This window comes from Poromitra crassiceps (genome assembly GCF_964638095.1).
Source record: "Poromitra crassiceps genome assembly, chromosome: 4".
In the NCBI taxonomy this organism is placed as follows: domain Eukaryota; kingdom Metazoa; phylum Chordata; class Actinopteri; order Beryciformes; family Melamphaidae; genus Poromitra; species Poromitra crassiceps.
In genome coordinates, this window is record NC_139626.1 from 7,105,375 (window position 1) to 7,122,659 (window position 17,285).

Genomic DNA, 17,285 nt, shown 5'->3' on the forward strand with positions numbered 1-17,285 from the left:
ATCTTACATTGCATGTGCCAACAATGCAATTTCTCATTGATTTGTATCTGTAGGCCTTCTTGAATGATTATTTTCAAATAATAAATAGCCATGTGTTGACAGGTCAAAATGATGTTAGCAAAAAATTATCTGGCCCACTACCTGATATGAGTGACAATCCTGCATTAAGATCCAAATGTCACGTTTGTGAGTAAACAAATGTAAATTGTATTTTTCACAGCATTATGCTCTCTTTTCATTAGCCACATTGCATTGTGGTGAATGTGTGTGTGTATAAAAGCTGTAGAGTCAACTCCATTTGACTAATTGGTCACTTTTAACACGTTCACTGCCATTGACGAGATATCTCGGCTTACAGAATCCAACGGTTGACTGCCAATGACGAGATATCTCGGCTTACAGAATCCAACGGTTGACTGCCAATGACGAGATATCTCGGCTTACAGAATCCAACGGTTGACTGCCAATGACGAGATATCTCGGCTTACAGAATCCAACGGTTGACTGCCATTGACGAGATATCTCGGCTTACAGAATCCAACGGTTGACTGCCAATGACGAGATATCTCGGCTTAAAAAAAAAAAAAAAATTTTGACGGTGGGACGTGAATCAACGCTCCCCACGTCTCCTATAAAAATATTGGAGCAACCGAACGTGTACAACCCATTCCACCGACCCACTAAGTGGCGACAGTGCTCTCCAAACTAGAGGAAGGCAAGCAAAAAGCAGTGTGAGGAAGCCATTCTCATGAAAATGGATTGGCGAAAACGCTTTCGCTTTCGCATTTGGGAGCTGGCGGGGAAGGATTGCAAATTTGCATAATAGATTATGGGTGCAAGACACTTTGAAACACGCAGCATAAATAAGACCAGAATCGCAAAAGCTTCATCAAAGCTCTCAACCGAAACCGCAAGAAACGAGCGAGCCCATATCCAGACTTGCCGAGCGGCCGCCAGCAGGCAGGAGCAGCAGCAAAGCAGTGAGCCTGGTGACACGAGGTTACAACAGCAGCAGAAACGAGCTTGTGACACGCCCGCTGCAGCCAAGAAGAACACACACGGAGGGAGGAGTTTGAAGGAGAGGGGTGTTTCCTGCTGTTATGGAGGAAATTACTGTTCAAAACTATTGTTTAGATGTCTGACGTCTTACTGATGCCAAAAATGAATGGTTAAAGTGACTGTTCTATCGAATTTCACAAAAAGCCGTTTATCTCAGAATAAATTTTCAGACGCTGAAACCATGCTGTATTCAACTGCTAATGCTTACATAACTACTAACTCTACAAACTAACTCTTTTAGACAGAGAAAGCACACATTCTATTAGTTCTTTTGAGATATTGTGTGTTCACAAAATCCTAACAGAAACGAATCCTCGGCTCTTGAAAGATGAGCCAGAATCCTCAAAAAAAAACCTTGGCAGAAGCTAACTACAGTATTGAAAAACGGCTGGCAGTGAATGTGTTAAAAGCCAAGTATAGATAGATAGATAGATATAGATATAGATATACTGTAGATATAGATATAGAGATAGATAGATAGATATACAGTATATATAGATATATAGATGGCTAATTTTCAACTGCTGTCCCTTGGAACTCCAGTTAGAATTGCCAGTGCCTCACACAGACTGACAGGAGTATTAACCCTAACATCCATGTCTTTGATGGTGGGAGGAAACCGGTAACCTTGCAAGCCAGCTGGATTCTCTCGCAAGATCTCTTGACGAGATAATACTGCCCCCATCTGGCAGTGTCAGGTTAGGAAACCGTTGCACCCGGAGGAAACCCACACGAACGCGGCGAGAAAAACTCCACACAGAAAGGACCTGGGACGGACCGGAGTTCAAACCCGGGGACCTTCTTGCTGTGAGGCAGCTGCACTGACCGCTGAGCCATACCAGTAGCAAGCTCAACATATGATGTGCAGAGTTACTGCTTACCTTCAGAGACAGCACAGTGCAGAGTTACTGCTTACCTTCAGAGACAGCACAGTGCAGAGTTACTGCTTACCTTCAGAGACAGCACAGTGCAGAGTTACTGCTTACCTTCAGAGACAGCACAGTGCAGAGTTACTGCTTACCTTCAGAGACAGCACAGTGCTGGCCAAGTTAGTTCTCTGGATCTCCGGCACGTTGGTTGTCAGCATCTCATCTCTGTAGGCTCTCTCTGTGTAGAGCCGGTAAGTTTTCCCCGGGCCCGTTCTGCCAGCTCGACCTGCCCTCTGCTTGGCTTGGGCCTAATAAATGGATGTAAAGCAAATGTTATGAGAGTATATCTTCTCAAACATTTAGTGTCAGGTGCAGCAATACTGTGTTTTTTGTTGTTGCGGTTTTTGTTTCAGTAAGCTACAGGATTGCCATCTTAAAATTTGAAGATTTCTTATGTGCTAAAATAAAATACAGTGTCAGGAACTTGTACGTTGTTTCTTTTAGTTTTGTATATTCTTTTTTTTGGTTACAGTTGAAGACGTTCATTGAAGAAATAATGTGTAAATACCAAATACATCATTAGCATACCTGTGAGATGGGAGTCACTACCAGTTGGTCAATGCCAGTCTTAGAATTGTAGACTTTCTGCTTGACAAAGCCTGGGTCCACCACATAATAGATACCATCGATGGTCAGTGATGTCTCTGCAATGTTTGTAGCAATGACGACCTAAGGAAAAAATGACAGCTCATTGAATGATGCGCACAAATAAGAGTGAACCTTCTGTATTCTAACGTTACTGCAATTTGCAGTGTCGGATTTGTTGCAATTTGGACAATTAGGGATCACGTTGACTAAACGAGTGAGTAAACAGAGGAGCAGCGAGCCGCTCTGCTCTGTCTGGGTGCTGTAGGCACCGTCACATCACACATCAGGCTCGGTTGAACTGCACGTGAATGACTAACGAGCAGCACACACTAGCCAATAGGAGCGTAGACACTACTACTCCTTGCTGAAGCGCGTATCGATGCAGAGTGCTACTGTATGGATAGGGTCACGCACGCTGTGACGCAGGAGGCGCGCGGTCGAGAGCAGCACCGTCTGCATGCTCAGCCAGCAGTGGAGCGCTGGTTTATATCAGAACATACAGCCTTTACTTCAGTTATGCCATGTGGCCAAAAACAAACAATCAATCAACTGATGTTGTTGACATGACAGAAGAGGAGGATGTTGAACTGCAACATCAAATGTTAGCATGGGCCTAATATGATTGTTGTAATACATGTTATTTTGATTGATATGTTGCTATATATATGTTGTATGTATGTTGTATATGTAGATATGTTGACATGTTTTTGCCAAGTAGGCCTACATTACATAACATATCAGACAATAACACTGTGGTTGTGATGATAAATGGAGAGTTTTAACTGTGATTGTGTATGAACTTTTAGAAATTAGAAATAAAATAGGCTATGCTTGGATAGGAGTCATTGAATATTAGTCTGTCGTGTAAAAGTTGTCCTGGAAATTATCCCAAAATCCTGAAACACATTTCACAAAAGCCCCTGTTTGGGCCGAAATGAAACACGGCCTGGACGTGGACGTATATTGACTATACACACCTTTCTGCTGCCCGGGGGTGCAGGGTCAAAGATGCGTGTTTGCATTTCGCTGGGCAGCGCAGAATAGACGGGCAGGATGATGAGTTCAGGGACATCAGGCCCCAGTGACTTCATCCGCTCGTACAGGATCTCACAGGCGGTGTCGATCTCCTCCTGACCCGTCAGAAAGACCAGGACGTCACCTGGACAGAGACAACGGACAAGGAGAGAAGCACAGGTTTGAGATTTGATGTGTCTTGGGTTTGCTTTCAGTTCACAGAGGCAGTAGTCTCGCAGTAGCCAGCCGTAGATAAATCTACCGTACTGTACATCTAGGGCACAACTCTTGACAAGTGGATAAGAATCGCCCCCCCCCTGGGACCAAAACAAAATGCGTGACAGACATATGAATTGACCAACCACGGACCTCCTTATTTGCGTGATGTAACTCATAGATTTTTAAACAATGCACCAATGCACGCAGAGAGCCGGACTTCCGTAACAGCCCAGCCAATCAGATTTTGCCACCGGATTTCTGATGGTAAAACGCGGAAATGCTGACTTGTGTGATTCAGACCCTCTGCTGATGTAAGATGTTGCGTCTGAGCAGATGAGAGTACAGAGATGGAGCCAACAAGCTTGGAACAGAAAAGAGCCTGGAGGTGTGTCGCTGAATTGTATTTAGTGAGAAGTCCAGTATGCTTGTGCCTCTCCCTTTTGAAGGATTTGGATCGTACCTGGAGGCTCAGTGAGGTGAATCTGCATGACCGTGATGAGACTGGCATCCAGGTAGTCCGTCTCAGGTTCTTTGGTGTAGAGAACCTCCACTGGATAAGTTCTTCCTGGGATGGTGAAGATGGGTGCTTCATAGAAATACTGAGAGAACTTCACAGCATCCAGTGTAGCTGAGGTTACAATCAACTTCATGTCTGTGCGCTTCTGTACCGTCTGAGAAAGAGAAAAAAGAAATAAACACCCAGTCTCTCTTAAACACAGGGATGGAACTTAGTCACCGTTTTTTCTAAATGTTTGGATTGGGTTTTCATCCAGCAGCAGCAATGCAGAGGTTCAGATTGGAGACATCTTGCTTACCTTCTTGAGCAGGCCAAAGAGAACGTCAGTGTGGATTGTTCTCTCATGGGCTTCGTCCAACATGATGATGGCATACTGGCCCAGTTCAGAGTCGATCAGGCACTCTCTCAGCAGCATACCGTCTGTCATGTACTTGATCACGGTCTCAGGGCTGGTACAGTCCTCAAAACGAATGGTGTAACCCACCTGGAGAAAAAAGCAGAAATGAAATGTATCAGCCCTCTAGAGCAGTGGTTCCCAACCGACCGGTACGGGGCCGCAACGCATTTGGTACCGGGCCGCGAGCCCGGTCAATTTTCTTTTTTTTTAAACAAACATCTTTTTTACAAACTACAAACATAAATAAACGTCAACTTGAAACTATGTTTCAACTACCACACAGCCTATAATATTATAGCCTATGTTTATAAAAAAAAATATATATGGTAATATATATTATATATATATATTATTAAAATTGACAACTGGTCCGTGACTTTTTTCCCCATCTATCTACCGGTCCTTGGTACAAAAAAGGTTGGAGCTGCAGTGGAGGACAGTTGCCCAATATGTCTGGAAAATGTAAAAACTAGCTTGTTTTGTTTTCATTCAGGGTTTGATCAGGTACACACACACGTAATTCACATAAGTGAATTGGCATCCAAATAGTGCAGAGAAGCGGTCACTCACCTCCTGGCCCAAGCAGCAGCCGTACTCTTCAGAAACTCTCTTGGCCACAGACATGGCGGCCACACGACGGGGCTGAGTACAGCCGATCTTCCCCCGGGTGGTGTAGCCCGCTTCTGCCAGGTACTGGGTGATCTGCGTGGTCTTCCCAGAACCTGTCTCTCCAATCACAATCAGGATCTGGTTGTCATGGACAGCCTATGACGGATTAACAAGGAAGCAACAAGTTAGTTAAACTGACCCAACTGACTGGACGAGCAGCACTTCTCGCTTAGGCATTTTGATCTTTGTTTAGAATCACTGTCAAAACCTGGGCTTCAAGGTCCAGTTAGTGTCACTGTGGCCAAAAAGCACGTATAATGTTACGCCCAATCTGCCCTGTCCTTTTTCTATTAGAAAGCCATTGCAATCTTAACTTTCCTTTGGATTTTTAAGAGGTTTACCTGGCTATTCTTCTTCAGACATCACTTTATTGTTTGTTTTTAGCCTAATACCAACCACAATTAAGTGCAGACCTCCATGTGTGATGTGTGAAAGGATGTGTTTCAGTTTGCTTTCTACACGGACCTGAATGAGCTGCTCTTTGAGCTTATAGATGGGCAGGCTCTCTCTCTGCTCCAGGATGGACATCTGGGTCTTCTTTCCATACGAAGCCTTGTTTCCGCCAAAAGCGTGCTTCTTCCACTCGGGGATGTCGTTGGGCATCATGCCGATGCCTCTCATGTTGGCTGCAATCTGTCTTCCATCAACTATGAAAAACACAGCGGAATATTAATATCGTGAGGAAAACTGCTAGGCATTTGTTAACTCTCCCTCCCAAAACCTCATCGGATCAATGTTGGAATCAAAGCCCGTTCTCTGCGGGGGGTTCTGGCAGGATAGTGCCGGCCTTGCAAACAGTCTGGAGCACCTCGGGCCATGGAGGGCATATGATATGGCCCACACAGCGCCATGCTAAGACCAATCCATCCGGCCTGCTAGGGGGGGGCTGCAGGAAACCAGATAACCACTTCCAGTAGTGGACAGCCTTAGGGCTGCTGTCTGCCACCGTGAAGGAAGTATCATGTCTGACACGGACTGGGCTGCAGTCTGGTTGAAGCTAGGGATGGGCATTTCTAGCAAAAACACTATTCGAAATTCGCTGGCCAAATTCGAATTTAATTCGAATTTCAAAAATAAAAATAAAAATGTAAAAAAAATTAAAAATGTAATTTTTTTTTTTTTTTTTTTACATTTTTTTTTTTTTTACATTGACATTTTCGAAAATAAAAAACAGTTTTGACAATCATGAGTGGTTCATTAAATATTTAGTAGGCTCAGGTCTGAGTGCCAAAGGGGTGCCAAAGTCACCCCCTCTCCCTCTTCATGGGATTTCATCCGCCATTCATTTTTCCATAAACCTTGCTTAAAATGCTTATAAAAATTGTTTTACTTGCTCAAACCAAGCGATTTGACTATACTTAGAATCAGGGGAGACAATGCAACATTTCACTCAAATTTTTTTTTTTTTTTTTTTTTTTTTTTTTTTTTTTTTTCGAATTTCGAATTTCAATAATAAAAGTCGACCTTGATAATAACAACGATTATTCGAAAATTCGAAATTCGATGCCCATCCCTAGTTGAAGCAGGGCTAATACGTTCCAAAAAGATTTGCAACACTCAAAACTAAACGGCAGAGATCAAACTTGAAAAATACATCAAATGGAGACAGTGGCTGAAATAGTCCATACTCCATACTTGAGAGTGTATGCCAAATTGCAGCTGGCCTGATGTTTCCGTACATTAGATCAATTGTACTAAATGTACTTCAGCTTCAGCATCAACAGTTGTTCATTAAATATGAATAATGTACACATCTAATGTATTTCCTGACCGTCTGGTTCAGCTTCAGCATCAACAGTTGTTCATTAAATATGAATCATGTACACATCTAATGTATTTCCTGACCGTCTGGTTCAGCTTCAGCATCAACAGTTGTTCATTAAATATGAATCATGTACACATCTAATGTATGTTCTGACCGTCTGGCAGCGGGTCGACCCAGTGCTTGTTGAGGCCCATGGGGATGGAGTCCATCTCTGCCTCACGCGCTGCCTGCTTCAGCTCTCGCCTCTCCTTGGCCAGAGCGCTCTGCATCATGGCTGCTTGGGACAGGGAGCCATCGGGATTCTGACGGACAATAAGAGGGAGGATTTTGATCATTTTGAGAGTTGACTTTAATAATCTATAGCCAGCCTATAACAGGACATAAAAAGCGTGTTATAAGTCAGGCTGTAGGCCAACTAGATAAACAAATTCTGCATGGCAGAGGAAGAAGGATCAATTCTATTCCAAAAATTATTCTATTCAATCAATAAACTTTATTAGCACTCACTCCATTAAAAAACATACACATTACAGACACAATACACAATATTAATCAAATTTTACTATTCAATTTTTCCATCGCATATACAGCAATATAGCAATGCAAAATAATATATAATAGAACATTATATACAACCCCCCCCCTACATACACACAGTCTGTATACCATACAGTTAAGATATAGTGTACCTTAACAATCTTGACAGGACTCATGTCCATGCTTTGTTTGGTGTGTCCCCTCAGGAACGGAGGTTCTTCTTCTACCAGCTCAATCTCCAAGTCCTCATCTGAATGACAAGGAGCAAGATCAGTTAGCAAGCAGTCCAACCTCATCCATTTGGTTATACCATCTTTTAGTATGAAGGTTGAAGTCATCAGATCATTCATGCTGACTATGTACATTGGTTGATTTGCACATTCACGATGGACACATTATTCTATTTTGAACATGGCTATAGCATTATGAAACCCTGAGTGTACAAATGAGAATAAAAAAACAAACCGACCCAGAGCATCCAAAATATGGGAAAAGTTTAAGGAGAAATAGGATAAGGAGCACCCAAGCCGAATGAATGTAAAATCAATGCTGGTCCCCACTGGACAAATTCTGTCTTTAAGCTTTTTGGGGTGTTGTTTATTTATTATGTGCTCTGGATTTTCCAAATGTTTGTACACAGATATGGTCAGAATAATGGTCTAAAATGAGCTGAAATTGCCCCCCCCCCCCCCATTTTTTTTTATTACTTAAAATCTTCTAGGGAAAATACTGCAAATGGCATATCCCACCCCCCCCCCCACCCCGCTGACCCCTCCCACCCAGGTCATGAACTCTTCAGGGTCCTCCCCCATGGCAGAAGACTGATGTCTGGCAGTACTAGAACGTCTCATCACAAGGACAGCTTCTACCCAACTGCCATCTGCCTTTTCAATGAGACCCAAAACCCCCACAACTAACTAACTACTTATCACTCAACTGCAATTCATTAGTACAACTGGTCATTTCTTACCTTCTTCATCATCGACTTTAGGAAGTATTCCTGTCTCATCATCAAAATCAGGGAATTCCTCTTTGGACAGGACATTGGCTGCGATCATCTGAGGGTAGAAGAGATACATGGGAAAATGAGCATCTGACAAATGAAGCCTAAATGAGCAGAAACTGTTGAGCATGGATGATGCTTGCTGCCATGGGGGCTTGAACCCAGATCTTTCCAGCTGAACAGTGGTCTCCCTGGCCACGCTGCCACTCTCCTGCACCAACGAACACAAGCCTACCTGTTTGATCTCCCACTTCTCTGGATCCGATATCTTGGTGAGCCTCTTGCGCTCCAGGGTGTCGTCCTGCTCCAGCTCAGGAGCGTGACCCGGGTTCAGGTTGGTCGGCCGGTCGGGGTTCCTCATGGACGCGTCGTCCCCTCCGTCTGGACCCATGTTCCTTCTCCTGTTGGGGTTCAAGTCCTCCCCTGTCTCCTGGTCCACGTCCTGACAGGGAGGAGAAAGAGGTGGAAAATAGGCCAAATGTGCACAGACACTTCAAGGGGTCCCAGTCTACCCCGAGAGGAAGTCCTGTGCTGATTCTTTTTTTTTTACCGTTATTTAACCAGGCTTGTCCCATTGAGATTAAAATCTCTTTTACAAGAGAGACCTGATACACTGAGTGTCTGGCAGGAGGTAAAGCTGGCCTTATGACTTGCTTAGTTTCTATAGACGGTTTTAACTTGACAACAAAAACATTCTAAATTGAACCCCCGTTCACTTCCTGTTGCAGTGTTTGCTATGGACATAAAAGAAAAAAAAACATTCAAGTGCAGGACTGACCATTCCGTGAAAACTGTCTATACAGCTGAGCGGCGAAAACAAAAGTAATGATGTCAAGTGAATATTTCTGCAGTTTGCCGAATGCTGAGAAAAAGGAAGTGCTGTGGGGGTTGCACTCTGGTGAAAACCATCTATAATGAATTAATAATATAATGAATCTCTTTGAATTAAGTAAGCAGCAGCAGTCTCAATTTTCTAGGTTATGGCAAGAAATAGATCTGTGAAAATCCTCTCCACCAATTCTCTAAAACTGCAGTTGACGTCCTTCACTCAAGGACTTGTAGTGTGTGTGTGACCACATGTATCCTGTAGATGTCTGCTTTCTTACCTTCATGCTGTGTGTGACCACATGTATCCTGTAGATGTCTGCTTTCTTACCTTCATGCTGTGTGTGACCACATGTATCCTGTAGATGTCTGCTTTCTTACCTTCATGCTGAGGCTGGTCTGTAGTGTGTGTGACCACATGTATCCTGTAGATGTCTGCTTTCTTACCTTCATGCTGAGGCTGGTCTGTAGTGTGTATGACCACATGTATCCTGTAGATGTCTGCTTTCTTACCTTCATGCTGAGGCTGGTCTTTAGTGTGTATGACCACACGTATCCTGTAGATGTCTGCTTTCTTACCTTCATGCTGAGGCTGGTCTGTAGTGTGTATGACCACATGTATCCTGTAGATGTCTGCTTTCTTACCTTCATGCTGAGGCTGGTCTTTAGTGTGTGTGACCACACGTATCCTGTAGATGTCTGCTTTCTTACCTTCATGCTGAGGCTGGTCTTTAGTGTGTGTGACCACACGTATCCTGTAGATGTCTGCTTTCTTACCTTCATGCTGAGGCTGGTCTTTAGTGTGTGTGACCACACGTATCCTGTAGATGTCTGCTTTCTTACCTTCATGCTGAGGCTGGTCTTTAGTGTGTATGACCACACGTATCCTGTAGATGTCTGCTTTCTTACCTTCATGCTGAGGCTGGTCTTTAGTGTGTGTGACCACACGTATCCTGTAGATGTCTGCTTTCTTACCTTCATGCTGAGGCTGGTCTTGGAGCCGGTGAAAGATAACACCTTGATCTTGACTCTTTGACCTTTGCTGACCACGTCGGCCACGTTGGCCACACGGCCCTCTCGACGCAGCTCGGAGATGTGCACCAAGCCCTCCCACCGCTTCCTGCAAATGGGAAAATTCAACACGATTGAGATTTATTTTTAGGGGTGGGGGAAAAAATCGATTCACCCAAGTATCGCGATTTTTAATGTCACGATTTTTTGAATCGATCTTTTATTCCATAATCGATAATCGCAAAAAAAAAAAAAAAAAAAAAAAAAAAAAAAAATTGGTGCTTGCAGTCAGGCCACTCACTGAACAGCAGGCCAGGCGGCGCCTACTGGTTTACTAGTGGTTTTATTACTTTATTAGTTAGTCTGAAGTAATAATTACACTTCAGGGTTAAAGTGGGTGCATCTCATTGTAAAATTGGACTTCAAACGGCCCAAATCTGGCTTCAAACGGCCCAAATTGGGCTTCAAACGGCCCAAATTTCACGCGCGTCGGCCCATATCGGCCTGGCCTGCTTGGTATCTAATGCCCGGCCTGAATTATGATCCCAGTCCGCCCCTGTTTTTAACTATATCGCCCAGCCCTACTCATGATATATAATATACAGTCTCTAGTGTATGATTAAACTTTTCCCATGTTCTAATCTAGTGTAAAAAGCAAACAAACTGAAAAAATAAAAGAAAAAAATAAACAAAAATCGCAATAAATCGTAATATCGAATCGCAATAATCGTAGAATCGCAATACTTAAGAATCGCAATATAAATCGAATCGGCACCCAAGAATCGTGATAGTATCGAATCGGGAGATAAGTGAATCGCCACAGCCCTATTTATTTTGTCATTAAAAGTCAGAGCAAAAGAAAGTAGAGCACGCACATCCGCTCTGTAGAACAGGAGTGTACTCTGGTACATGTATCGGCTGATCTACATCAGGTACTTGTACACCTGTATCAATTCTAGGTCCTTCTCTTTTCTAGGTTATGGCCATGTTGTGTTTGCAGCAGTTTGGTAGCTTTATACTGACCGTAGTCCCTCCAGTTGTACAAAGCATCCAAACTGCATGATGCTGGTGATTTTGCCATTGTAGATATCTCCCACAGAAGGCTCCTCTGGTGGAGGCCGGTCCACATGTTTGTCCTTCCAGCGGTCAGCATCTTTGTCTTGGTCTTTGTCTTTGTCTTTGTCTTTGTCTTTGTCTCTCTCTCTCTCTCTCTCTCTGTCTCTGCGGGGGCTAGGGGAACGCTCGCTCCAGCGGGACGATCGCTCTCTTCTTTTGCCACGCTCTCGGTCTCTGTCTCTGTGCCGGTCGCGGTCTCTGGAGCGAGACCTGGACCTGGAGCGAGAGCGAGAACGGTGCCGTCTCCTCCGGTCCCGGTCCCGATCTTTGTCTCGGTCTCGATCTCGGTCTCTTTCTTTGCTTCTGCTACGACTTCGGCTGTGTCGCCTCTTCTTTTCTGACCTGGGAGAGAAGTGAAAAAGTACAATTACATAAAGCAAGGGTTTGTAAAGACAAAGCATGGAACAGTGCCACCCCCTCACTCAATTCCTGGAGGCCTATTGGATCATGATTATGTTATTTGATCCCATAGACACTCAACAATTGAGCCGAGATAGCCTGATATTGCTGTTTGACATACTTCAGACTAGGGATGCAGCGGTATACCGTTTGAAGGTATACCGCGGTTTGAAAACGTCACGGTATCAAAACCACTCAAATTTGGCATCATACCTTCCCCGCAGTATCAGCTGTTTCCCCAAAACAAAGTGCCCAGGTCGCTTGCAGAGTGCAGCTTACGTGTGGCCCCTCCCCCTGGCTGCATGCCTACCTAGACTAGAGCACAGTAGAGAGGAGCCGCAAGGACCCCCCTGAACTTTCCCCCATCTAAAAAGACGACGTCGGCTGTATGGGAATATTTCGGCTATTGTAAAAACACAAATGGTCCGCGATACCGTGGTATTTTTGTCCAAGGTTATCATACTGTCAAAAACTCATACCGTTGCATCCCTACTTCAGACTAGACCAAATACATAGAAAAGTGTCTCTCTGATGGCATTTATTAGTTGTGAAAGTGGGAAAAACATTAAAATCCCCCCAAAACTACTGTATCTCTGAACTATCTTTAACCAAATCACACACATTTAGGCTATTCTATGTCAACTCCTTTTGATAAGTAATGTAGCCTAATGCCTAATGTAATATCTTTTCACTTCCATTCAAACCCATGCTGGGGTTATAGCTGAAAGTTAGGATCCCACTACATCAGCCCGACAGCTGTCAACAGTTTATGATCATATCAATACAATATATTCAGTACACAAAACAGGACATTTGTGAACATGTTAGCATGTTGTTGGTTTGTCCAGCAACAGATCAATATCAAAAATACTATATAGGAGGGGAATGAGCGAAAGAGTTCCTCAAAGCAAAGAACATAAAACGTGACTTTTCAGTTCTCTTACCTGCTCTTGCTGCTCTTTGAGTCGACCCCACTGACACTGGGCAGAAACATCTCCAACTCTTTCATGGCATCCTCTGCTACTTTCAAATCATCTTCATCTAGTAGCTTCTGAGGGAGGAGTTAGCCGGACAAAAAGACATTGGAGGAACAGTAATCAATCAATCAATCAATCAAACCTTTATTGGCAGATGCTTGGTCCATAGATGTCACATACACAATTACAAAAAGCACATAAGGGCACAATAAAAGAACAAAAGTACATTATAAAAGAGAGTCATACCAGAGTTTCCACATATGTGACAGGTATCTCACAGTGCTTAGCCCAGGATCAGTGAGCAACTTAATAATAACATTCTGAGACACGTTCAATCTACAGATTAACCTGTACCTCAGATTTCTCAGGAGCGCCTGGAAAGTGGCCACCCCCGCCTTACAGAACAGCTCACTAGCACTGCTCCACCTGGGCTTTTTCAGCAAGATGCGCATGCAATCATTATAGGCAAGCTGAAGTTTATCAGCTGTCAATGCTTTACATCTTTACTTGGTTAGGGAGCTTGACCATTTAATTACTTTTGAGATTCACAGATGTTGATCTGGCAATTTAGTGCACAGATGCACCGTTTCGACCTAGAGACGTCCCTTGTGCTGCTGCTATGATGAGATCATGAGATCGTATTTTGCAACCATAGACCATAGAGGAGTCCACATTAGTTCACAGGAGTTTGTTTGAAGCTTAAATGACGACCAAGTTCCAACCCACGTTCCTCAAAATAATTCCTCTACTCAAGAATCAGCAGATCACTGTTCTTTTGAAAGCCAGCAGCTCTTATCAGGATAGGAAACTGAATGCCTGGGTGTGAATGTCAGCTTCTGCCCCCATCTCAAAAGATATCAAACAATGGAATTACTGTTATGCATCCAGCCAAATATAGCACCAAATCTGGGATAATCTGACAGTTGAAACTGCAGTGTTGTTCATAGCCTACATATAAGCTTGTGCAGACTGCAACTGTCTGTGCTGGGTTAATGGCTGCTCACTAATATACATTTCTTAAAGAGCCAGCGAAACAGTTTGGTGGATACAGACGTTTCAGGGCTGTTGTTGGAATCTCTTGCCGTGTTGGATGTCTCGATTTGATTGAAATTCAAATGAAAAAGAAAAGAAAAGAATCTCCCCTGCTTGAGAGGGAGAGATTGTCAACGAATGAGAGAGCTCTCTAATCAATCATCTTGGTTATGTCACTGATCTAAGGGACTCATTTATTCTTTATATCCTATTTCATTGGCTTCATAGGAAGTGACCCGTGTATTTGTCAGTAAAAAAACACTGATAATAACCCTTTTGTAGTTAGTTCTTTAAGTCAGGGGTTCTCAACTGGTGGGTCGAGACCCAAATGTGGGTCACGGATGTGTGCTTGAAAAGTTCTAGTCTGAGGACGCCGGCATCCACGGCCGATATTACTGTCTTTCAGAGGCTGTAGAGGGCTCCTTTTTAGAGCCAGAGTGAAGATCCTGCTATTATATGAAACTAGAAGACCGACAGTAAGACATTCATTGGTACCAATCTTGTCATGCTAGCTTTCGGGAAGGGGTCTAAATAATGCGCCAAAGTTTGGCTAAATTTGGGCGACGGAAAAATCGTGAAATTTGTGTCGCGACTTAATGACTAAGGAAAAATGTGGATCGTGAGGCTAGACCAGTTGAGAACCACTGCTTTAGGTTTTTGATTAGATTTATTTCGAACATGGTAAAAACAAAAAACAAAACAAAACAAAAAAATAAAATAAATATAGGCAACAAGTGCCAAACAATCATAGTCAATTGGAATTCACAGCATACAATAGACATCAAATTCACAATCAATTTACATTTGTTTATCATGCCCGAAAAGGAGTAGGAAGAAGTTAGGTTAGGTTATGTGACTATTTAAGTACACTGGTGCATGATAGAACGCCAATACAATCTATTAATGAGCAAAACTGTCACTTACTGTGGGTGCTGGATCATTTTCTCTACACAGTGCAGGGAACAGCTCCTTCAACCTGTCCTTTTCCGTCTTTGGCTTGTCCACAGGCTCAGAGCCTATTAAAAGAAATGGCGGGTTAATATCATTGTCTCGGACACTTATGCTGCTCTATTGTCCTAACTTGGACAGCTTCATTTACTGTTATAAATGACCATGTAAAGTTCCCAACTAATGGCGTAAAAGTCAAGTACAGCTTCTTACCTTTCTAGCATTATATTTATATATGTAATCATATTCATTAACTTTAGATTTGCCTTCACCAGAGTCGGAAACATCGCCCAGCGATATCGGTTACAAGGGAGAGAGAAAGTCTGTACGTATGTTGGACCCCCACAGGTGTATGTGTTCATGGGATGGGATCTTAGACTCTCCTTATGGGAGCTCAGCCCCTATTGGCCCCCACATACCTCCAACCCTGGTTATTATAAAGTAACTCCAACCCTGGTTATTATAAAGTAACTCCAACCCTGGCTATAAAGTGTTAGTGGAAATTGATGTGTGGAAAACAACAGCGCATCGCATACACAGGATTACCAACAACACAGTACAAGTACAGGAAACACACAATGATACATGACACATCAATGATGAATGATTTGCCACTCCAGGGTGAAGTTTCTCTTGAGTTCTTATCACAGTTCAGTCTAAACAGCCCCCCATCTCAACTTTCATCTTTTTACGGATTTCCCATTCAACATGCTTCCTCCAATACATGTGCAGTCGCCAGCCGCTTCTTTTCCCCTGACAGCGAGGAGTTTCACTGGCGGGACCTAGCATGGGACGATCACGCTATTGCCCCCAGTTCCCCTCCCCCGGAACAGATGCCCCAGCTAACAGAGGAGACGCTAGTGCAGCGACCAGGACACACACATACCCTCAACCCGGCTTCCCACCCACAGACACGGGCAATTCTACCCTTATGGACGCCCGACCAAGCCGGAGGTAACATGGGGGCTCGAACCTGTGACCCTCGTGACTACCCGGATGCCCTCTTTCATCTTTATTTAAATAGATCCGCAATTAGCAGAGGAACTACTACAACTTTTTATGCACATCAATGTAGTGACATAACCCCATCAGTTTGTTGGCCGAAAAGTTGATGCAAATGTCACTTTATAATGTCACAATCACATCCGAAAATGTGCTAACAAAAGCAGAGTTAAACGTATTCAACTTTATACCTACGTTAATGCCCTGGCAGTTCAAAGGTCACATTATTAACTTACCTTTGCTTGCAGATTCCTTGGACGGGGGTCGCATAGTTTGAATGAGTCTGAGCAAATTGCTGATGAGAGAATCCTACACAAACACAAAAACAGATTTAGGTTTAAAACAGACACTCACCTAGTTAGCTAACGTGACATCTATTTTCTTTAATATCAGTGACTGACTGACAGCTACAGATGTGTAACGTTATGCTCGAGTGTAACTTACTGTGAATTCCGCTCCATTTTTGAGTAAAAGAGATTTGAATCCATCAAAGCTCGGTTGTTTCTCAGCGAGGTTGATGACAAATTCGGCTGTAAAGTAATGAAACAATGTGAATCGGATTAGCGGTATGTTTATAAAGAAAGCAGTGACGTCAACGACGTTATAACAAAGGCACAAACAGCCACACATATTATAGCAACGTCAATATCTATTAAGAGCAACGTCACTAAACACGTAAAGGCGCAATTGCAATTTCAATTGCAGCAACACAGAACAACTTGAACGCTCTGTTGGAAAACTTGCCACTGGATGGCTAGCTAGCAGCAGCTAATAATGTTAGCCAGTTAGCTCAGCTGCTCCTATGAACAAAGCGGCTGTTCTCAGCGACAAAGTACATACCCAGGTCTTTGTCACTTATTCCCAGATGGTTGTCGAGCTCCGTGCAGACCTTGGACACCAAAGATAAGTATTCAAGCTGCTGTAGTTCGTCAACTCCGAGGTCTGCCATTCTCCACGAGTCTTGTTTTTGTTCAGAAAACGTAGACAGCGGCAGCAGACATATTGGATTTGAGCAACTTCCGGCTTGTACGGAAACACGACGCGTGCAGTTGGTCAATCTCGCCACGCGATGGCGCTAAAATCTTTGAAAGGACACTGATTGTTTTTTTTTGTCAAGTTGTCATCATGTAGGTTGTGGTAATAGAATAATCTGTTTTGAAATAGATCCATTTAACCAAAGGCACCTCTTAGGGATTTTAGGGTATTTTGCTGAACGATGAGGCTCCTGGCCCTTGTTTTATTTATTGTAACGTTATGTCTCGTTTGAATATATTTAAT

General features: G+C 43.4%; 1 protein-coding gene across 1 annotated transcript in view; it reads right to left on the minus strand.

Annotated features, from left to right (window-relative positions):
• dhx8 (DEAH (Asp-Glu-Ala-His) box polypeptide 8) overlaps positions 1-17,000 on the minus strand; it is a 41,720-nt gene extending 24,720 nt beyond the window's left edge. Inside the window, exons 1-18 of the mRNA XM_083634589.1 lie at positions 16,848-17,000; positions 16,452-16,537; positions 16,244-16,316; positions 14,982-15,073; positions 12,993-13,099; positions 11,557-11,991; positions 10,498-10,642; positions 8,933-9,139; positions 8,665-8,752; positions 7,847-7,944; positions 7,312-7,459; positions 5,858-6,039; positions 5,294-5,488; positions 4,625-4,810; positions 4,270-4,480; positions 3,554-3,735; positions 2,517-2,657; positions 2,081-2,236 (exon numbers count right to left, since the gene is read on the minus strand). Of these exons, the coding sequence (XP_083490715.1) occupies positions 2,081-2,236; positions 2,517-2,657; positions 3,554-3,735; positions 4,270-4,480; positions 4,625-4,810; positions 5,294-5,488; positions 5,858-6,039; positions 7,312-7,459; positions 7,847-7,944; positions 8,665-8,752; positions 8,933-9,139; positions 10,498-10,642; positions 11,557-11,991; positions 12,993-13,099; positions 14,982-15,073; positions 16,244-16,316; positions 16,452-16,537; positions 16,848-16,956 (2,841 nt within the window). The 5' untranslated portion in view covers positions 16,957-17,000. The remainder of the gene's footprint in view (positions 1-2,080; positions 2,237-2,516; positions 2,658-3,553; positions 3,736-4,269; positions 4,481-4,624; positions 4,811-5,293; positions 5,489-5,857; positions 6,040-7,311; positions 7,460-7,846; positions 7,945-8,664; positions 8,753-8,932; positions 9,140-10,497; positions 10,643-11,556; positions 11,992-12,992; positions 13,100-14,981; positions 15,074-16,243; positions 16,317-16,451; positions 16,538-16,847) is intronic.
• Positions 17,001-17,285: the final 285 nt, after the last annotated feature.